The 23,356-nt window shown below is 42.0% G+C and overlaps 1 protein-coding gene across 1 annotated transcript; it reads left to right on the forward strand.

The window, feature by feature from the left end:
• Positions 1-6,050: 6,050 nt before the first annotated feature.
• Positions 6,051-17,473, forward strand: LOC128636739 (zinc finger protein 81-like). The gene is made up of 4 exons (XM_053689722.1): positions 6,051-6,143; positions 8,228-8,354; positions 8,746-8,856; positions 17,244-17,473. The coding sequence occupies exons 1-4, from the start codon at positions 6,090-6,092 to the stop codon at positions 17,471-17,473; spliced, it is 522 nt and encodes a 173-aa protein (XP_053545697.1). The 5' UTR covers positions 6,051-6,089.
• The last annotated feature ends 5,883 nt before the right edge of the window (positions 17,474-23,356 follow it).

The raw sequence follows: 23,356 nt of genomic DNA on the forward strand, positions 1-23,356 counted from the left end.
CCTTTACCTGTTGTTGTTCCTTCAACATCTGTTCAGGATGTTCCTGTTAATGTTAAAGAATTTGTTTCTAATTCTATTAAGAAGGCTCTGTTATTCCTCCTTCCAATAAACGTAAAAGGTCTTTCAAAACTTTTCATTTTTCTGATGAATTTTTAGGTGACCACCATCATTCTGACTTATCTGTTTCTGATGAGGTTTTTTCCGGTTCAGAAGATTCTACTATAGATATTGATTCTGATAAATCTTCATATTTATTTAAAATGGAGTTTATTCGTTCATTGCTTAAAGAAGTTTTGATTGCTCTAGATATGGAGGAGTCCAGTCCTCTTGATTCTAGAACTACTAAACGTTTAAATTCGGTTTATAAACCTCATGTGTTAATTCCGGAAGTTTTTCCCGTTCCTGATGCTATCTCAGATGTGATTGCTAGGGAATGGGATAGTCTGGGTACTTCATTTACTCCTCCTCCAAGGTTTAAGAAATTGTACCCTGTGCCATCTGATAGGCTGGAATTTTGGGATAAAATCCCTAAAGTCAATGGGGCTATCTTTACTCCTGCCAAACGTACTGCTATTCCTACGGCAGATAGCACTTCGTTTAAAGATCCTTTAGATAGGAAAATTTAATCTTTTTTGAGAAAAGCTTATTTATGTTCAGGTAATCTACTTAGACCTGCTATCTCTTTGGCTGATGTTGCTGCGGCTTCAACTTTGTGGTTGGAGACTTTAGCGCAACAAGTAACAGGTCATAACACTTATAGCATTGTTAAACTTCTTCAACACGCTAATAATTTTGTCTGTGATGCCATTTTTTATATCATTAGAGTTGATGTCCGGTATATGTCTTTAGCTATTTTAGCTAGACGAGCTTTATGGCTTAAATCCTGGAATGTAGATATGAGTTCTAAATCAACTTTGCTTTCTCTCTCTTTCCAAGGTAATAAATTGTTTGGTTCTCAGTTGGATTCTATAATTTCAACTGTTACTGGTGGAAAGGGTGCCTTTTTGCCTCAGGGTAAAAAATCTAAAGGTAATTTCAGGGCTGCTAATCGTTTTCGTTCCTTTCGTCAGAAGGAGCAGAAGCCCGATCCTTCCCCTAAAGGAACGGTTTCCGGTTGGAAACCTAATCCAATCTGGAATAAATCTAAGCCTTCCAGAAAGTCAAAGCCAGCCCCTAAATCCGCATGAAGGTGCGGCCCTCATTCCAGCACAGCTGGTAGGGGGCAGGTTGCGATTTTTCAAAGATGTTTGGATCGATTCGGTTCACAATCTTTGGATTCAGAACCTTGTTTCACAAGGGTACAGAATAGGTTTCAAAGTAAGACCGCCTGTGAGAAGATTCTTTCTCTCACGCATTCCAGTCAATCCAGTAAAAGCTCAGGCGTTTCTGAAATGTGTTTCAGACCTAGAGTTAGCTGGGGTAATTATGCCAGTTCCAGTTCTGGAACAGGGTCTGGGGTTTTATTCAAATCTATTCATCGTACCAAAGAAAGAGAATTCTTTCAGACCGGTTCTGGATCTAAAAATATTGAATTGTTATGTAAGGATACCAACATTCAAGATGGTAACTATAAGAACTATTCTGCCTTTTGTTCAGCAAGGGCATTATATGTCTACAATAGATTTACAGGATGCATACCTGCATATTCCAATTCATCCAGATCACTTTCAGTTCCTGAGATTCTCTTTTCTAGACAAGCATTACCAGTTTGTTGCTCTTCCATTTGGTCTAGCAACAGCGCCGAGAATCTTTTCGAAGGTTCTCGGTGCCCTTCTCTCTGTAATCAGAGAACAGGGTATTGCGGTATTTCCTTATTTGGACGACATCTTGGTACTTGCTCAGTCTTCACATTCTGCAGAATCTCATACGAATCAACTTGTGTTGTTTCTTCAAAGACATGGTTGGAGGATCAATTTACCAAAGAGTTCCTTGATTCCTCAGACAAGAGTAACCTTTTTAGGTTTCCAAATAGATTCAGTGTCCATGACTTGGTCTCTGACAGAAAAGAGACGTCTGAAATTGGTTTCAGCCTGTCGAAACCTTCAGTCTCAATCGTTCCCTTCGGTAGCATTATGCATGGAGATTTTAGGTCTCATGACTGCTGCATCGGACGCGATCCCTTTTGCTCGTTTTCACACGAGACCACTCCAGCTTTGTATGCTGAACCAGTGGTGCAGGGATTATACAAGGATATCACAAATGATATCCTTAAATCCCAATGTTCGATCATCTCTAACGTGGTGGATGAATCGCCATCGTTTAATTCAAGGGGCCTCTTTCGTTCGTCCAACCTGGACTGTGATCTCAACAGATGCGAGTATCAGGTTGGGGAGCGGTTTGGGGATCTCTGACAGCGCAAGGGGTTTGGAAATCTCAGGAGGCGAGATTACCAATCAATATTTTGGAACTCTGTGCGATTTTCAGAGCTCTTCAGTACTGGCCTCTTCTGAAGAGAGAATCGTTTTTGTTTTCAAACAGACAATGTCACGACCGTGGCATATGTCAATCATCAAGGGGGGACTCACAGTCCTCAAGCTATGAAAGAAGTATCTCGGATACTTGTATGGGCGGAATCCAGCTCCTGTCTAATTTCTGCGGTTCACATCCCAGGTGTAGACAATTGTGAAGCGGATTATCTCAGTCGCCAGACGTTACATCCGGGCGAATGGTCCCTTCATCCAGAGGTTTTTCTCCAGATTGTTCAAATCTGGGGACTTCCAGAAATAGATCTGATGGCCTCTCATCTAAACAAGAAACTTCCCAGGTATCTGTCCAGATCCCGGGATCCTCAGGCGGAAGCAGTGGATGCGTTGTCAATTCCTTGGAATTATCATCCTGCTTATATCTTTCCGCCTCTAGTTCTTCTTCCGAAAGTAATCTCCAAAATTCTATTGGAGCGCTCATTTGTACTTCTGGTGGCTCCAGCATGGCCTCACAGGTTTTAGTTTGCGGATCTCGTTCGGATGGCCAGTTGCCAGCCTTGGACACTTCCGTTAAGGCCAGACCTTCTATCTCAAGGCCCTTTTTTTCCATCAGGATCTCAAATTATTAAATTTGAAGGTATGGAGATTGAACGCTTAATTCTTAGTCATAGAGGTTTCTCTGACTCAGTGATTAATACTATGTTACAGGCTTGGAAATCTGTCTCTAGGAAGATTTATTATCGAGTTTGGAAGACTTACATCTCTTGGTGTTCTTTTCATAAATTCTCCTGGCATTCTTTTAGAATTCCTAGAATTTTACAATTTCTTCAGGATGGTTTGGATAAAGGTTTGTCTGCAAGTTCTTTGAAAGGACAAATCTCTGCTCTTTCTGTACTTTTTCACAGAAAGATTGCTAATCTTCCTGATATTCATTGTTTTGTACAGGCTTTGGTCCGTATCAAACCTGTTATTAAGCCAATCTCTCCTCCTTGGAGTCTTAATTTGGTTTTGACAGCTTTACAGGCTCCTCCATTTGAGCCTATGCATTCTCTGGACATTAAATTACTTTCTTTGAAAGTATTGTTCCTTTTGGCTATCTCTTCTGCTAGAAGAGTTTCTGAGTTATCTGCTCTTTCTTGTGAATCTCCTTTTCTGATTTTTCATCAGGATAAGGCGGTGTTGCGGACTTCATTTCAATTTTTACCTAAGGTTGTGAATTTTAACAACATTAGTAGAGAAATTGTTGTCCCTTCGTTATGTCCTAATCCTAAGAATTCTAAGGAAAGATTGTTACATTCTTTGGATGTAGTTAGAGCTTTAAAATATTATATTGAAGCTACTAAAGATTTTAGAAAGACTTCTAGTCTTTTTGTTGTTTTTTTCTGGTCCCAAGAAAGGTCAGAAGGCTTCTGCCATTTCTTTGGCATCTTGGTTAAAGTCTTTGATTCATCATGCTTATGTGGAGTCGGGTAAGTCCCCGCCTCAAAGAATTACGGCTCATTCTACTAGGTCAGTTTCTACTTCCTGGGCCTTTAGGAATGAAGCTTCTGTTGATCAGATTTGTAAGCGGCCACTTGGTCTTCTTAGCATACTTTTACTAAATTCTACCATTTTGATGTGTTTTCTTCTTCTGAAGCTGTTTTTGGTCGAAAAGTACTTCAGGCAGCTGTTTCTGTTTGATTCGTCTGCTTATAATTTCAGTTTTTTTCATTATAAGGATTAAAACTTTTTGATTTGAGTTGTGGATTATTTTTTCAGCGGAATTGGCTGTCTTTATTTTATCCCTCCCTCTCTAGTGACTCTTGCGTGGAAGTTCCACATCTTGGGTATCTGCTATCCCATACGTCACTAGCTCATGAACTCTTGCTAATTACATGAAAGAAAATATAATTTATGTAAGAACTTACCTGATTCATTTCTTTCATATTAGCAAGAGTCCATGAGACCCACCCTTTTTTGTGGTGGTTATGATTTTTTTGTATAAAGCACAATTATTCCAATTCCTTATTTTTTTATGCTTTCGCACCTTTCTTATCACCCCACTTGCTTGGCTATTCGTTAAACTGAATTGTGGGTGTGGTGAGGGGTGTATTTATAGGCATTTTAAGGTTTGGGAAACTTTGCCCCTCCTGGTAGGAATGTATATCCCATACGTCACTAGCTCATGGACTCTTGCTAATATGAAAGAAATGAATTTATCAGGTAAGTTCTTACATAAATTATGTTTTTTTTTCTTATGGCTTCTCCTGGTTCAGGAGTTGGGACCTGTTACCTAGCTGAGGTTTTTCTCTCTGGGTTTCGTTTGGAGTCTTGCTGGCTCCATGTCAAGACAAAGTTGGACCTTCTTGCTAGATCCTTTGGGTCTACGGCCCTGTTGTCTGTTATAAGGAGTCGGGTTGCACCTGTGCTCTGTTGGATTGGCTGTGGTCATTCTTTCGCTCATTTTGAGACGGTTTTGGGATGCTTCTGATTCCCTGTTTCAGACCTGCCGTTGCTGGGGTTGCTAGCTGGTCAGCTAGTTCAGCATTCTAAGGCTCTGTGGCTACTCTGTACTGTAGTAGTCTGAGGGTTGCTTGTTTTGTCCCTGGCGCAGTCTACTCAGCCTTTCTTCCTTTCGAGGTTGATAAAATGAGCAGCGCATTGTGTCCCTTAAAGGGGATTAGCCACATTTGCATAGTAGCTAGCTGGCTACCTAAGCTTACAAGCAGAGGGTCTGGGATTGCTCCACCTAGGGTTCAGGGTGTCACTCCTCTTCTTGGGGGACCTTGTGGAGGTTATGATCCCTTTTTTTTTTTTTTTTTTTTTTTTTTTTTTTTTTTTTTGGGGAGGGAGTTGCCTTTTGCTCTCAGCAAGTATTCCCTGTGTCATCCTGAGTATGGGAGCATGTTCTTGACTCAGGGTTTTTCGTCTGGGTCTGTTACAAGTTGTGTGGGGGTTTTTTTTTTTTTTTGTAGCGGAATACTTCTGTGTTCCAAGTTCAGGAACTCCGTCCTCCCATTGTCCTTGGTGCTTTTGCACGACGTTTGAGAGTTTTCTGTTTCTATGCCTGGTCCTACACCTCCCGGTTTCCTTGGTCTAGGCGTAGTCTCCCCTTGATTGTCGGGACCCATTTGGGGGGGGGGGGGTTCTCGTTCTGGAATGTGACCATTCGGTCTTTTCCTTTGTTTCTCCTGGCCCTCTCCCTTTGGGAGTTTAGACTGGTGATCCCTTCTTTAGTGAGTGGTGTGTGAGGAACAGACTGTTGGGTGATGGTGTCTCTTGGAGGCCTGTTGGCTCAGTTGAGTCAATTTTTTGCGGTCTCTAGCTTGGCTCTGGACTACCTGCGGGTCTGTGTCCTCGGGGCCTTTCCTTTCAAAGTTTCTCGGCTTTGGACAAAGCTGGGTTTTTTTTTTGTTTGTTTTTGCGGGTAGTGGTTTCAGGCTTGGTGCCCTCAGCATGGGCTGCCTACTGTAGCCTCCCGTCTTGGCATTCAGTGTCCTCTATAACTTGGGTATTGTTTTCCCAAAAGTAATGAATGCAGCTGTATACTCTTTCCATCAGAAGAAAATTATAAGGTAAGCATAATTTATGTTATATGTATGTGTGGTGTTTTTTTTTTTTTAACATCTAAGATCTTGTGTCTCTTTAGGTTTGTGCTGTATGTGAATAAATTCACTTGCGATAAAGATGCCTAAAAAGATCATTAATCAGACCTCAGTGGCAGATGTGCTGACCGGCGCGGTAAGTAACCTACAGTAGCGCCATCTATAGCTGTGTGTTATAACTGGGGAGGAGCTTTTTGTATAGATCACACTGCACTAGCACTTGACAATAGCTTTATCTTTTGAGATTTCCCCTCCAGCTGTGCAATCTGATTGGCCTCTGGCTCATGCCCTGCTGCAGCTTGTTATCCTGATTGGCTTGTGCCACTGAGCTACACAGAAACTCGCCAAAATAATTCATTTTACAAGAAAATTAACAGTGCTTGATCCCATAGGGGCCAGAAAAGCTGTTTGATTATAAATCTGTGTAAAATAAGAAATCAAGAGAGGTAAAATATAGGGTGTTGTGCCTTCACGGATCTGTCATACCGTATTGTAAAGGGACATAAAATAAGAACCAGGGAACAGTGTCTGCACCAATATAAAGATAAAACCGCTGTGAGAAATGTTACGTCACTGCTGTACTCCACCCATTGTGTATGTGAGTTGCTTTTCACTATACAAATGGTATAGGTCATATGCCAGGGAGCCACTGGCACCGGAACATTAGTCATAGACACCCTGGTTGCAGTCCCCAAAACACCCATGGGTGCTGCCCACTTGCTGTCATCAGCCACACCTAAAAATGTAGCTTGGAGCAGGTGGATATAGATAGAATGCGGTGGTATTAGTTTTTTTTTTTTTTTTTTTTTTTTAAAGTTGACAACCCAAGATGTTGATTTAGGCCCATTTTGGTAAATTTCATGCCACCATTTCGGCGCCAAATGCAATCAAATGCAACAAATCATTAACTTTTTTTGTTTTAACCTCCACTGATATTATTTACATACCGTTTGTGCAATTGTGACACAAATGGCTGTAAAAGCTTATCTGATATCCCCTTTGTTCAGATATAGCAGAGATACGTGGCTTTGCCATTGATTTTGGATAATTAGAAGGCCGCTTATTGCAGCTGTGCACCACATTTCTGGAATTCCTGGCAGTGAAGGGTTTAATTAGCTGGAAGGGGATTTGTATTATAATGTAGGTATTGGCCTCCCACCTTAACCCCCTCCCCCCCCACAGGTGCGCGCATACTCCTCACCATCATTTTAGTAGTCTGCCAATATTCAGTTTTAGCGCTGTTAACATTTTCTGTAGTGTCCTGTTACTCCTCCCTTCCAAAGTTTGTTTCTGAGTGTAGCGCCCTGCCCCTTTGGGTGCTCACCCTCTCTGCTTCCGTTTTGCACACAGTAACCATGTGATCACTGTGGTTTGCTATTACATCGATCACATGACCGCTCTGACCTCAGACACACTGCCTCAGTTACAAGGCAAGTTCTGAGGTTGCCAGTGGGTATGCAGATATCCCCTTCTAAGGAGACTAAATAGGACAAACATACTATTATGTCTCTAGAGTCCTTAAAGGGACATTAAACACTTTGAGATGGTAATATAAAATGATAAACTGTAAATATAAAAACGACTCTGCAAAGTAATTTTATTTATTTTGTCCCCTTTTCCTGTAATTCTATTCTGGCAATGTGAGCTTTTCAGTTCCTGTTAGAAATGGAAGTGAAGAGCACTGTTATATTCCACACAGCCATTGGCTGCTCTTTCTAGTGACCTATTTATAATTGGCTACAGGAGAGAAGGTAACCTAAGTTACAACATGGCAGCTCCCATTGTTGCAGACACTAAAACTTTACTTATTTTGTCAATATTTTAAAGAGCTAATGAAACTTTAAAAATATGACTACTTGTTTTCTTTCAATTTCTATCTAGTATTTATGTAGTGTTTAATATCCCTTTTTTAAGACTTTTTTTATTTATTTTTTTTATGATGTGGTACATCAGTGTAGCTTAAGGGGTTAAAGGACTATTATCGTGTTACTTTCTCTAATGCATTCGAGCATGTCATTTTGACACTAGCGATGTAGTGTTATGTGTTTAACCCCGCAACTAGCACCGTCAGATTCCGCTCTGTGGGTCCTGGGACATTAACTATGCGTGTCGCTAGTGTTAGAACATGTCATTTTAACATTAATGGCCCTTTAAGAGTGTTGGTCACCAATAACAAGTCGTAAATCTTAGTTTTGTGATTGGTTGATTTTTCTTTTTAAGGAACAAGTTGAGTTTGAGGATGTGGCCGTTTACTTTTCGAAGGAGGAGTGGGAATATTTACAGGAGGGTCAGAAGGAGCTTTATAAGGATGTGATGATGGAGAATTACCAGACGCTCCACTCGCTAGGTAAGTGCGGCTTGTTTAAGTTCTGTGTTGCCCTAGGCCCAGCTGGATTTCATCAGGAATGTCGCTTTCACAGGAACAGTGATGCTGCTGAACTCTTGGCCATGGCCACAGTGGGGCCACAGTAATGTTGGCTGTGCATGAGTGTCTATGGTGATAGTCACCCAGGTGGGAATCAAGATTGCCAAAAGGGGTCAACAAATCCCAGACACCCGGTAAATGCCCTGCTCTTAGCTTCATTCAGTAAATGCCCTCACCCTGCTCTCTCACCCAGTATATACCTTACCCCTGCTCTTAGCTTCATTCAGTAAATGCCCTCACCCTGCTCTCACCCAGTAAACGTCCTGCCCTTAGGTAACAACAATGTCTAACAGTATCTGATATATCCCTGCAGGTTGTGTCGGTGACAAGCCATCAGTTGTGACAAAGATTGAGCATGGGGAAGAGCTGTGTGTACAAGGGCGCCAGAGACATACGGGGGCAACACATATAAATACCAGCAACTGTGAGTATTATTTACAGCAGAAAATAACCCCTCTATTTTTGATACAACCAATCAAGGGCCCCAATAATAATAATGTAGTTGCATGTCACAGAAGTGATGGCCAACTGTCTCATACAGTGACAGGCACACTAGTGATACGCACACAATGCGCAGTTTATGCAAATACAGTTGTCTTCACCAGATAATCTGCAGAGGGGAAAATAGATCACGTCTTGACAGATTTCTTCACAATATAGGAGCGAGCCGAAAAATGTCTGATGGGGAAAATCCAGATTACCCATGTAGCTCTGCACCAGTACAGCAGGTTATACTGTCACTGCAGGGACTGTGGAAAACTCACATTACCCATGTAGTATGGCACCAGTACAGCAGGTTATACTGTCACTGCAGGGACCGGGGGAAAACGCACATTACCCATGTAGTATGGCACCAGTACAGCAGGTTATACTGTCACTGCAGGGACCGGGGAAAACGCACATTACCCATGTAGTACGATACCAGTACCGCAGGTTATACGGTCACTGCAGGGACCGGGGAAAACTCATATTACCTATGTAGTATTTGATAATACATTGAAAAGTCTTGCAGAGCTATGTGTGCTCTGTCTGAGCTATGAAAGGTGTGTGTTTTGTTTTGGGGTTTTTTTGGGTTTTTTTCTGAATTTCATGTCCCTAAGGGACAGTAAAGTCCAAAAAAATCATGATTTTAAATAGTGAATCTAATTTTAAACAACTTTCCAATTTACTTTTATCACCAATTTTGCTTTGTTCTCTTGGTATTAGTTGAAAGCTAATTCTAGGAGGTTCATATGCTAATTTCTTAGACCTTGAAGACTGCCTCTAATCTGAATGCATTTTGATTTTTTTCACCAACATTGAGCTAATGCACGTGAAGTTACCCTGGAGTGAGAACTGATTTGCTAAAATGCAAGTCTGTCAAAAGAACTGAAATAAGGGGGCAGTTTGCAGAATGTTAGATACAAGGTAATCACAGAGGTAAAAAATTATATTAATATAACAGTGCTGGTTATGCAAAACTGGGGATTATCTTTCTTTCTAATAACACGGTGAGTCCACAGATCATCTCTAATTACTATTGGGGAATATCACTCCTGGCCAGCAGGAGGCAAAGAGCACCACAGCAAAGCTGTTAAATATCACCTCCCTTCCATCCAACCCCAGTCATTCTCTTTGCCTACGTTAAAAGCAAGGAGGTGGTAAAGTTTAGGTGTCTGGAAGAAGATTCTTCAATCAAGATTTTATTTTTCAGCAGTACAAGTTTGTTCTGCTTTTTCCTGGGGTGTAGCCGTAGCCCATGTCAGTCTCTTTAGTAGAGCAGTTGTGGCTTTTAAGCAATTGTTATTGCTGCCCTAACTTGAAATCCTGAGTGAGATCACTCAGTCTTTTCCTTTTTCCACAGGTCCATGTGAGGGAGGATGCCTCTCAAACCTAGTGAGCTGCCCTGCTGCCAGGCAGATAACATTGAGGTTAGTGCTAATTTTATTTTTCTAGGGACTATAAAGAAAAATATTGGCACTTTAACAGTTAACTCTGTTGGGACATAGATCATTAGGACAATGTGAGGCAGTTTGTGCAGGCACTCTGAACGAGAGGAGTTCAGAGACCATAAGCTCAGTTTGTTGTTCCGGTCAGGGTGGTTATGTTTTTCTTACTCCCAGCGGCTTTACATTCAGAGTGAAGATAATGCCGGCGGGGAGGTTCAGGTTGATACGCCCACAATGGGCGGGTCTGTTTTGAAGCGGCAAAGAGTTCTGCATGCTTTTTCCTTCCTTTCTCACTTCCGGAGTGCCGGAAGGTTGACTTACTTCGTTGAGGTTCCGCTTTTCAGTGTTAGCGGTCTCCGGATACTGAGTGGAGCAGCTCTGTGTTGAGTCCGGATTTTCTCTATTACCTCTGGCAGTCAGCAGGACAGGTAGTCACCTCAGCAGGGTTAGCTGAGGCGTAGAGGCTGTCTGGGGTGCTCTAAGACTAACTTTTTTTTTTTTTTTTTTTTGCAAAATAAAAAGTTGTTTAAAATTTAAAGGGACAGTAACTTTTTTTTTTTTTTTTTTTTACATAATCTAAAGGGTAAATAAAAGTTTTTGTTTTTGTTTTTTTGTTTTTTTTCATTAGTTCAATTATTGGGTAAAGATGGACCAAGAGGCCCTGCAAAATGTTACTTGTTCTTTGTGTTTTGATGCTAATGTGGAACCACCAGTCCCTTTCTGTTTCTCATGTATTGAGAGAACATTGAATTACAGGGATAGACTTTTTGACTCTGAGCCATCATTGACTAAGGCTAATGCTGTTCAGGGGTCTCCTGAAAATGTTCAAGATATGGCGCAGCTTTCTCCTCAAGTGTCCCAAACTTTATTGTCCACGCATGCAGTGCCCTGCGTTTCCTCACACTCCAGCTGGAGTTACGCTGCAAGACATTGCTACCCACATATCGTCTGCGGTGACTGATGCGCTGTCTGATTTTTTTTTTTTTTCCCCATGCTGTAGGGAAAGCGCAAGAGGAAATCCTAAGGAATCGGTGAGTAAGGATTCTGACAGTCGTGGCTATTCCGTATGTTCCTTCCCAGAATTCCAAGGAGGAAGATACTTCGGTAGCATCTGAGGGTGAAATCTCTCTCTGTAATTCCCTCTTCTGATTTAAGCTGGAACACCTCAGTTTGTTACTTAAGGAGGTTTTGGCTACCCTGGACGACTCCGACACTACTGTCGTAGTAAATCCTAAGAAGCTAGTAAGCTAAAAAAAAGTACTTTGATGTACCTTCCATGGTGGAGGTTTTCCCTGTTCCAGACCGGGCTGCAGAGATTATTGCTCAGGAATGGGAGAGACCTGGTATCCCTTTTTCTCCATCCCCAATTTTTAAGAAAATGCTTCCAATAGCTGACTATCAAGGAGTCTTGGCATACGGTCCCCAAGGTGGAAGGGGCAATTTCCACTTTGGCTAAGAGAACCACTATTCCCATAGAGGATAGCTGTTCCTTTAAGGATCCTATGGATTAGAAATTGGAAGGTTTGCTTAAAGATGTATGTACACCAGGGTTTACAGTGGCAACCTGCGGTGTGTATTGCTACCGTCACCAGCGCAGCAGTATACTGGTTCGATGCTTTGTTTGATTCTATTCAGACAGATACTCCCCTTGAAGAGATCAGGATATGATCAAGGCTCTTAAGTTGGCTAATTCCTTTATTACGGATGCTTCCCTACAGGTTATTAAGATGGGAGCAAAGATTTCTGTTTTTGCCGTACTGGCTTGCAGAGCCTTATGGTTGAAGTCCTGGTCTATGTGTCTAAGCTTTTGGTGATTCCCTACAAGGGTAAGACCTCGTTAGGATCATTTCCTCCGTCAGGATAAGAGGAATAAGCAGAAAGGGCGTCAGAGTAATTTTCATTCCTTTCGAAACTTCAAAGGTAAACATTCCTCTCCTTCTACCAAGCAGGAACAGTCCAAGCCTTCCTGGAGGTCCAACCTGTCTTGGAACAAGGGGAAGCAATCTAAAAAGCCTGTTAATGACTGTCGGCATAAAGGGTCTGCCCCCGATCCGGATCTTGTGGGGGGGCAGACTTTCCTTCTTCGTTCAGGCCTGGGCTCGGGATGTTCCGGATCCCTGAGCAGTGGACATCGTGTCCCAGGGATACAAACAAGAGTTCAATACCTTTCCTCCCAGGGGCAGGTTTCTGCTCTCGATTATCTGTAGACCAGATAAAAAGGGAGGTGTTCTTACATTGTGTCCGGGACCTTTCCGACCTAGGAGTGATAGTTCCTGTTCCAGTGCAGGAAAAGGGTCTGGGATTCTACTCCCAATCTGATCGTGGTTCCCAAAAAAGAGGGAACCTTCAGACCAAGTTTAGACTCAAAAGTCTAAACAAGTTACTCAAAGTACCATCCTTCACAATGGAAATTATTTGTTCCTTTTTTCCCTTAGTTCAAGAGGGTCAATTCATGACAACCGTAGATTTAAAGGATGCATACCTTCATGTTCCCATCCACAGGTTTCTGAGGTTTGCTTTTCTAGACAAGCACTTCCAGTTTGTGACTCTTCCATTTGGCCTTGTCACAGCTCCCATGATTATTTTTCAAAAGTCCTGGGATCCTTGTTGGCGGTGCTCTGGTTGCGGGGCATTGCAGTAGCGCCTTATCTGGGCGACTTTCTGGTTCAGGCGCCAACCTTTCAACAAGCAAACTCCCACACGGAGATCTTATCTTTTCTGCGTTCTCATGGATGGAAGGTGAATTTGGGAAAGAGTTCCTTGATTCCAGCTACAAGGGTAGTGTTCTTGGGAACAATAACAGATTCCTTATCAATGAAAATATTTCTGACTGAAGTCAGAAAAACAAAGATCTTAGACTCTTGTCTTGCCCTTCAGTCCTCTCCTCGGCCTTCAGTGGCTCAATGTATTGAGGTGATTGGTCTGATGGTAGCTGCCATGGATATCATCCCGTTTGCCCAGTTCCATCTCAGACCTCTGCAGTTATGCATGCTCAGGCAATGGAATGGGGATTATGTGGATCTGTCTCCGCGATTACCTCTGGATCAAGCGACAAGAGATTATCTTCCTAGGTGGCTGTCTCAATCTGTCCCAGCGAACCTGCGTCCACAGACCCACCTGGGTGATTGTGACAACGGACGCCAGCCTGCTGGGGAGCAGTCTGGGGCTCACTAAAGGCTCAGGGGACAGGGACTCGGGAGGAGTCTGTTCTCCCCATAAACATAGAGCTGAGGGTAATCTTCAATGCTCGCCTGGCCTCAGTTGGCTTCAGCCCGGTTTATCAGGTTTGTTGGACAACATAACTTCAGTGGCTTACATCAACCATCAGGAAGGAACTCTGAGTTCCTTGGCCATGGCGGAGGTAGCCAAGATTATTCAGTGGGCGGAGATCCACAACTGCTGTCTGCGATCCACATTCCAGGAGTGGACAATTGAGAAGCGGATTTTCTGAGCAGACAGACCTTTCATCCGGGCTGAGTGGGAACTTCATCCGGAGTTGGGTTCCAACTTGATTCTCAAATGGGGACAGCCAGAGCTGGATCTCATGGCATCTCGACAGAATGCCAAGCTTCCGAGGTACGGGTTGAGGTCAAGGGATCCTCAGGCTGCACTGATAGATGCGCTGGCGGTTCCTTGGAATTTCAGTTTAGCATACCTATTTACTCTGTTAGCTCTCCTTCCATGGGTCATTGCTCAAATCAAACAGGAGAAGGCTTTGGTGATCCTCATTGCACTGGCGTGGCCTCGCAGGATCTGGTATGCAGACCTAGTGGAGATGTCTTCTCTTCCACCTTGGAGACTTCCACTGAGGAAGGACCTTCTACTTCAAGTGCCCTTCCTTCATCCAAATCTTGTTTCTCTGAAGCTGACTGCTTGGAGATTGAACGCTTAATTCTATCTAAGCGCGGTTTTTCGGAGTCGGTTATTGAGACCTTGATTCAGGCTCGTAAGCCTGTCACTAGAAAGATTTACCACCAGATATGGCGCAAATATCTGTATTGGTGTGAAGCCAGAAGCTACTCTTGGAGTAGAGTCTGATTCCTAGAATTCTGTCCTTTCTCCAGGAGGGTCTGGAAGGTTTTATCGGCAAGTACCTTGAAGGGTCAAATATCTGCCTTGTTTATTTTGTTACATAAACGTCTGGCGGATGTACCAGAAGTGCAATCGTTCTGTAAGGCCATGGTCAGAATCGGGCCTGTGTTCAAACCTGTTACTCCTCCTTGGAGTCTTAACCTTGTTCTTAAAGTTCTTCAGCAGGCTCCGTTTGAGACTATGCATTCCTTAGATATTAAGTTGTTATCTTGGAAAGTTTTTTGTTTCTTGTTACAATTTCTTCTGCTCATAGAGTCTCAGCTCTAGGCGTTGCAGTATGAATCTCCGTACCTTATTTTTCATTCGGATAAGGTAGTTCTGCGTACAAAGTTAGGGTTTCTCCATAAAGTGGTTTCGGATAGAAACATTAATCAAGAAATCGTTGTTCCTTCTTTGTGTCCTAACCAGTCTTCTCATAAAGAACGTCTGCTGCACAACCTAGACGTGGTGCGTGCATTGAAATAATATCTACAGGCGACTAAGGATTTTCGCCAGTCTTCTGCTCTGTTTTTTTCTGGGAAACATAAGGGTCAGAAAGCTACGGTTGCTTCTTTCTTTGTGGCTGAAAAGTATAGTTCCCTTGGCCTATGAAACTGGTGGACAGCAGCCTCTGGAGAGAGTTACGGCTCATTCTACGTTTACTCTTCCTTGGCATTCAAAAATGAAGCTTCTGTGGGACAGATTTGCAAGGCTGCAACTTGGTCCTCTAAACACTTTCAAAATTCTATAAATGTGATACTTTTGCCTCGGCTGAGGCGTCTTTTGGGAGACAGATTCTCCAAGCAGTGGTGCCTTCCGTTTAGGTTCCCTGTCTTGTCCCTCCCTTATCTGTGTCCTCTAGCTTGGGTATTGATTCCCAATAGACAGTGTCATTATAAATGTATCGGGTAAGCATGAATTTTGTTTTCTTTCTAATGACACGGTGAGTCCACGGCCTGCCCTGTTTATTTAGACAGTTTTTCGTGTTCTAAACCTCAGGCACCTCTGTACCTTGTGTTTCTCTTTTTCCTTCGGTCAAATGACTGGGGTTGGATGGAAGGGAGGTGATACTTAACAGCTTTGCTGTGGTGCTCTTTTCCTCCTCCTGCTTGCCAGGAGTGATATTCCCAATTGTAATTAGAGATGATCCGTGGACTCACCGTGTCAAGAGAGATTTTATCAGGTAAGCATAAATTTTAGAGTTTTTCTAAAAAAAAAAAAAAAAATATTCTGGTTTTGACTGTCCCTTTAAGTCATACGCAGAAGCCCTTATATGTAATATGCACTTATTACCCAGGGGAGAATTTTGTTTTGATCATTTTGTGTAACCATATTTAACTTAAAGGGACAATCTCTACTTAAATTGTTGTTTTAAAAAAAAAAAATATTAGATAATCCTTTTTATTACCTATCCTTTGTTGATATGTAGCTGGTTCCCCTGAGATCATACTTAGATACATCGAGTGTGCACGTGTGTTGAGCAGAATATGTAAACATTGATACAAAATTCTTGCAAGCACTTTTGCTATATAGTGCTTTAGACATGTGAATGCTAGTGAGCCTACCACAGTATGCTGCTATATAAAGGCACTACATAAGTTTATCTTGCTGCATCCTATCCCATAAAGAGGATTGCTGTGTTTAAATTGATACTTGGGAGAAAAAAATGAGACATTGAATATCTCATTTATATATCTTACCCAGAGTTCCCTGGTGCATTGATAACACTGTATACAGAGTCATTCTGGGGGTACTAGCCTAGATTTACTTAATGTTCTATTAATCACCTATTTTTATGGAGCATTTTAATCTCATGGGTTATCTCCACCATAACTCAAACTCATAATGATCTTGAAAGGTTAACCCCCTTAAAGGGACCTGAAACCTAATCATGTTCTTTGATTCAGATACAGCAGCCATTTTAAACTTTCTAATTTACTTCCATTATCTAATTTGCTTTGTTCTCTAGATATCCTCTGTTAAAAAGCATGCCTAGGTAAAACCAGGAAGCTATCTGCTGATTGGTGACTGCACATATTTACCACTTATAATTAATTTACCAGAGTTTTCAGCTAGCTCCCAATAGTGCATTGCTGCTTCAACAAAAGATATCAAGAGAATGCCCTATCTCAATCATGAAAGGAAAAAAATGGGGTTTTATGTCCTTTTTAAAGACGCCATATACCCTGTATGTCAGTCATGGTTTTTGCACTTAGGAGTTAAATCGTGCAGGTCTCCCATTGTCATTAAAGGGTTAACTTTGATTTCCTTGTCCCTTAAAAAAAAAAGAGAATCTTGTAGCAGAACTGCGGGGATGGCAAGAATTGTTCCCCCCCCCCCCCTGAATAATAACATAAAAGGGTTTATATCAGACAGGATTACTTTGCATTAGTCTGATCAGACTTTTAAGGGAAAAATAGAATAATTCATATATTAGTCATATAACTAACTTTTTTTTTTTTTTTTTTTTTTTTTTAATTATATTTTAGATATCTGTCTATCTGTATGTACGTATATCTGTGTCTGCATGTATGTCTGCATTCACTGGACTTTTCACACAAAGGTTTAATGTGCAAAGTGACGTTTCGGGTGATCAAACCGTCCCCTTCATCTGGTCTGAAGGGGACAATTTGATTCCTGAAATGTCACTTTGCACATTTAAACCTTTGTGTTAAAAGTCCAGTGAGTGTGGATCCTTCCTTTTACACTTGAATACTGACTTTCCTGATACCCTGGCATTTTTACCTTGAAGTGAGAGTGCAAATCCCCCTTGAATTGAGAGAGAGATTCATTTTTTTTATTTATTTTTTAGTTCAGCCAAGGAGCAGAAATATTTCTGGGCAGCAAGAAACTTTGGAGGAGACCAGACAAATGATTTTAAGGAAAAGTCATAAAGAAGCAAAACAAATTAAAAAGAAATTACCATGCAGGCTTCGTATAACAATTGTGAGAATTACTGCTGAAGAAATTAAAAAATATGGTGACGTAAGACTTAGAGATTCCTGTTTATCTGCACCCAATGGAAATGCGCATATGGAGTAGTTTTTTTATGAAATAAAAAATGATCATACAAAAGTTACTAAAGCACAGAAATTAACCAATAATATTTTAGAAAAGCATAACAAAAATAAATGTAAAAATGCATAGTATTCCCATTCCATAAAGATGAAAAAAAGGACAAAGTGAAGAAACATATTGTATGTTCAGAATATGGCAGAAGATTTGATACTAAAGCGCACCTTTATTGCACACAGGCGCAAAACATTTTGCATGTTCTGAATGCAGGTGATAAACCATTTGCATGCAATGAATGTGGGAAATGTTTTAGAACCAAGAAATAACTGTTCACATCAATAATCTATAATCAAGAGAACATTTGTATGTGCTGAATGTGGGAAATGTTTTATTCATAAACCTAGTCTTATCAATTACAAGAGAATTCATAAGGAGAGAAACCATATAAATGTTCTCAATGTGTGAATCCTTTTACCACCAACCATGAACTTGTTATGCATGAGAAGACTCATGGAAGTGTCAGAGCATTTGTATGCTCTACATGTTAAAAAAAAAAGTTTTATAACCAATGCCCGACTTGTTGTTTATTAGAGAATCCATACTGGTGATAAACCTTACAAATGCACGGAATGTGAGAAATGCTTTCATACCAAAGCAATTATTGATGATCACCAAAAAGTTCATACAGACTAGACTTATCAGTGTTCTTATTGTAGTAAATGTTTTAGAAGCAGTACAGATCAGAGGATACATGAAATGACTCTTACAGGAAATAAACTGTTTCCATGTTCTGATGATTAACAAGAATTCTATTATTAATAAATAATTTACCACATTCAGAACACATTCAGGTGAGAGGCCGTTTGCGTGCAGAGTGTGAGAAGACATTTTATAAGAAATGATCTTGTTCATCAGAAAATGCATACAGGAGACGGACCATTTTCCTGCGCTGATTGTGGAAATAGTTTTTCAACTAATCTATTTCTTGTTCAGCATCAGATAATTCATACTGAGAAAAACCAAATGAATGTTCTGAATGTGGAAAATGCTTTTCTTTTAAGGGACGCCTTGTGCTACGTCAGAATTCATACAAGGGAGAAATCTCTTCCATGACCTGATTGTGGAAAAAGTTCTAGCAATAAACAGTATCTCGTTATGCATCAGTAAATGCACATTTGCATGTCCTGTGTGCGATATGTTTTAACAGAACAGATTATGTCTAAAAATGTGTACATGAGAGAAACCATTTGTGACGTGTGGGGGTGTGTGAAATGGATCACCAGTGGCGCCTTTCAGAAAATCCACACAGCAGCAAGATACTTTCTAGGCTCCTCATCTCAATAGACCTCAAACAAAAAACATGAGATGAATAGTTTATAACAGCATGGCCCTTAGACCTTTTTGCAAGCATCAGCCGCGCAGGCCCTCAGACCTTTTTTGTATGTTTCAAATGCTATTAATGTGACAAGTGCTTTGCCTTAAAGGAACATTTATAGTGATAATATATGCAGTGTTTTAACTCCTTTTTGTGGGGTTAAACCATAGCATTGCCATATCGATAGTGGCAAAATGACCTGGGCTGATTTACCGTATTTCATTTTATCACTTTAAAAAGTGACCTTAATATAGCCATAAAAGTTCAAAAGAGAAGCCATTTGAATTTTCCTAAATTTTTCGAGGACATTTAATATCTTGTTGCCCGTTTAAAAAGAAAAAATGTAGTTTGACGGGGATTGACTTACTAGTAAATATTTGTGTTTATTATCTTATCTGTCTCATACTTTTATGTAATTGTGTATCTAGTACTACTAATGTGATGTTTTACTGTTAAATAGTTTAAATGTATTTAGGTATATGTGGGTGTGGTAGAGTAGGTTCGTTAGGTTTCATAGATTAAGGTGTGTTAACAGATGTTTTAATAAAGATTGTGTATTCATTACTGGACGCTGCTTTGCTTTTTTTTCCCCTAAAAATGATAATTTTCACTAAGCACAGTGGTTTAGCGGTATGGCATTTCTTTATTCTGGTGAGTGTCCAGTTACTTAAAGGGACAGTCTAGTCAATTATACTTTCATGATTCAGATGATAGGGCATGCAATTTTAAACAACTTTCCAGTTCACTTTTATCAAATTTGCTTTGTCCTCTTGGTATTTTTAGTTGAAAGCTAAACATAGGTAGGCTTATATGCTAATTTCTAAGGCATTGAAGGCCGCCTTTTATCAATGCATTTGACAGTTTCACAGCCAGAGGGCGTTTGGTTCATGTGTTCCATGTAGATAATATTGTGCTCACGTCTGGAGTTACTTATGAGAGGGCACTGATTGGCTAAAATGCAAGTCTTTCATAAGAACTGAAATAAGGGGGCCAGTCTGCAGATACTTAGATACAAGCTTATCACAGAGGTAAAAAGTATATTAATATAACTGTAAATTATGCAAAACTGGGTAATGGGTAAAAAAGAGATTATCTTTTAAATTAATACAAATTCTGGAGTAGACTGTCCCTTTAAGACTTAAACTGCAATAACAAAACAATGCTCTGCATGCACTTTTGTCTTGTCAGCAACTCTGAGCAATGTCATCTGCAGAAGGTCTCCAGCTTTTGTGAAGCAGTGTGGGGGGGAATCATAAGGAGATCACTAAGTAACAGGGGACCCTCAGTGTTACTGTAGTGGAGCTCTGGTACTTTGTCCCCAGGGAAATGCGGCAGTATCTCCGCTGGGGGGGTGTCTCTCTGTTCAAACCGTGGGACATCACCTGAATAGTAGGTCTGCCATCAGAAATATTGTTGGGTCAAGCCAATGGCTATATCTCTGACTGATGTATGTGACCGGATGCTCGCCGCTGTGCTCCCCAACCTGACTTGAAAACCGCTCCTATTCCAAACATGGAGGCATCTGTCTAGACCTGTAATTGTTTAGATGGATCAGGGGCAGCCAGGACCAGGGCACATCTCAGAGCTATCATTAGCTACTGGAAGTCCCTTGCACACTCGTCGGTCCACCAAATCTGTCTGGGGAGAAGGCTTTCTTAGTCAGGTCTGTCAGAGGTTTGGCTAGGATACTATAGTTGGGGACAAATTTTCTGTAATATCTCACTGTACCCAAGAAGGCTAGGACCTTACTCTTGGTTTGAAAAACTGGCCAGTTGGTGATGGCCTATTTTTTTTTTGCTTCCCACAGCCCACCCGATGGCCAAGATACTGTACCCCTGCTATGCCTATGAAACTTATCTGGCTTCAAGGTCAACCCCACAGCTCTGATCCTGTCCAATACCTCCCCTATGTGACCTAAGTGTTCTTACCTGGTAGCATATATATGGCAATATCGTCTAGTTAGGCACAGGCAAATTCTTGGAGGCCGTCCAGGAGATGGTCTACCATCCGTTGGCATGTGGCTGGAGTATTTTTCAGGCCGAATGGTATAACTTTAAACTGATATAGGCCAAACAGGGTGATGAAGGTGGATTTGGGGACAGCCTTGGGGTGTAGGGGAATGTGCCAATACTCTTTACATCAATGGTTGTCAGGAAATGTCCCGTCCCTGAGCCATACGATCCAACAATTTATCTATCCTGGGCAGGAGGTAGGCATCTGTTACGGTCTTGTCATTTTAGGCTTTTGTAATTGACACCAAACTTGCAATCCTGTTTCAGTACTACTGGGGTTGCCCAGGAAGAAGTGGAATGTTCAATAACTCCCAAGTCCAACATTTTTTATATATCTACCTCATACTTTCCATTACAGCATCAGGAATCCAATAAGCGGGTTGCCAAAAGGGGCCTTTCCTGGTGTTTCTACATGGTATACTGTTAATGCAGTATACAACGAACTGGCTGAAAACTCAACCCTTCCTGTCCTGGAGTAGGGAGTTGGATCTGCTCCTAAATCCTCACCTAGCCTTACTTCCTCAAGAGACCTGGCTTTACTCGCCTTCTAACAGATCAGCGAGAGCGGGCTATCTACCTCCTTGGTGGCAGGTGCACTTCTGCTACTGCCCCGATCTACTGTACATAACCCTTAAGCATGTTCACATAGAAGGTCCTGCGGACTCTCATCTGAACTACTGGCAACTATTAAGAGCTTCTCAACAATAGTGTAGGGACCCTGTCATGCTGCCTACAACTTATTCTGTCTGGTGGGTTGGAGGACCAAGACCTTCTGCCCACTAAGAAGCTACTGTTACAGGCACCCTGCTCATACCAGACCTTCTGCTGGGTTTGTACTGCTTGAAGGTTCTGACAGGCCACTCAGAACTGTGGGATAGATTGGAGTATCTGGCCTAACACATACGGGATAATGGGGGTTTCTTCCTCGTCTGCCTTTCCCTCCCAGTATTCCCCAAGTAGATCTAGGAGTCCTCTAACCCTCCTCCTTTACAATAAGTCAAATGGGGAGAAACTTGTTGATTCATGGGGTACTTTTGGATAGTCAAAGAGTAGGTGTGGTAGTAATCACTCCCAGGCTCTGCAAGAGGTTACAAAGGTCCTGAGCATCTGTTTCAGGGTACCATTGAACCTTTCATAGACTCCATTAGTCTGGGGATGGTAGGGGGAAATCTGAATGGGCCTAATCCTGCAAAACTGCTGAGTCAGCTCGGCGGTACACTGGGTCCTTTGGTCTGACACTATATCCTGGGGAAAACCATTCCCTGTAGACTATCTTAAACAGAGGACGGACACTATCTCAACACACATATTTGAGTGATACCGGGGAGCCTAGCCTGCTAGGGTAATTAAGTATTTCTTACCTGTGCAGCTCAAAGGTTCCCCTGCTACCGACATAGGGCAGAGTGGAACTTTGGGGTGATCACCCCTCCACCCTACCCACTGGCATATGTTACAGGACATCAGTATCCCCAGGACAGAAAAATACCTGGGTTAGACTATGTAATGTGCGCCATATCCCTAAGTGCCCTGATAGAGGGATGTCATGGGCTTTCCTAAGAAGCTCAGGATGGTACTTCTGAGGGACTACTAGTTGCCTCTTGGGCATCTGTGTAGCTCCTTAACCACCACCCCCAGTCACCCTGTACAACAGTCTGTGACTTCACGCTTTGTGCTTCCTGTCCAGCCCTTCGGGGGCTGCCTCTAACCTGGAGTGCTATGCTGCCAGAGTGAAGTCCTCCCTAATCTCCCTCCCAAATTCTACCAGGGTATCCCTTGTCAGTTGGGGTGCTGCTATGGTTGGGTCAGGGAAACATGGTCTTACCTGGGTCCCCTCTGTGTGTTGTCAGGCTGCAGTTTGGGCTTGGGATGTGACCTGGTATGGGTCCAGTAGATCCTGCAAATGCTGAAGTCAGTTGACCCAGGTCGTTCCTCCAACAATACCTCAGCGGGCAGATCATTCATGAACCCGGGCTCTCTAGTATGGGCTCCAATCTAAATGCACCCAAGTGGTGAACAGCCAGTGTATTGCCCCCCCGGTCCTTCCCTTTTGACTGAGCTTGGTGCGGCTGTATTAGGGTAAAGGTAGCTCCAGTGTCCCTTAACCCCTGTTAGAAGTCTGTCCAACAGTACTATCTGCCGTTGATTTTTGCCTGTTGTCATGGGCAGCGGCTTAGACAGGGTCCACTTCATGGAGCTCCCACCATACTTCCTCACTCAAGAGGGTCTGCTTCTAAATTGAGTAGTGGCTGTTGGTTCCTGTCTGCAACTGGCCTCATTGGGTCAGGATTTTCAACTGACAAAAGGGCAGTCTCCTGGAAAGGTCCTTGTGGTGGCCGGGTCCGTATCTGCCATGGATTTACTTGTGGGCAATGGCTTATTGGGCCTGCAATCTTTTACCCAGCTGTAGTCCAGGCTATCTTTATCAGGGACTGCCCTACAAAATTGTGACCCAGTCTGTGGAGGTCATACACTTTTTATTTTATTTTTTTAACAGGGAACACTGCCTCAAGTCCTGCAGGTATT

This window comes from Bombina bombina, chromosome 7 (genome assembly GCF_027579735.1).
Source record: "Bombina bombina isolate aBomBom1 chromosome 7, aBomBom1.pri, whole genome shotgun sequence".
Classification (NCBI taxonomy): Eukaryota; Metazoa; Chordata; class Amphibia; order Anura; family Bombinatoridae; genus Bombina; species Bombina bombina.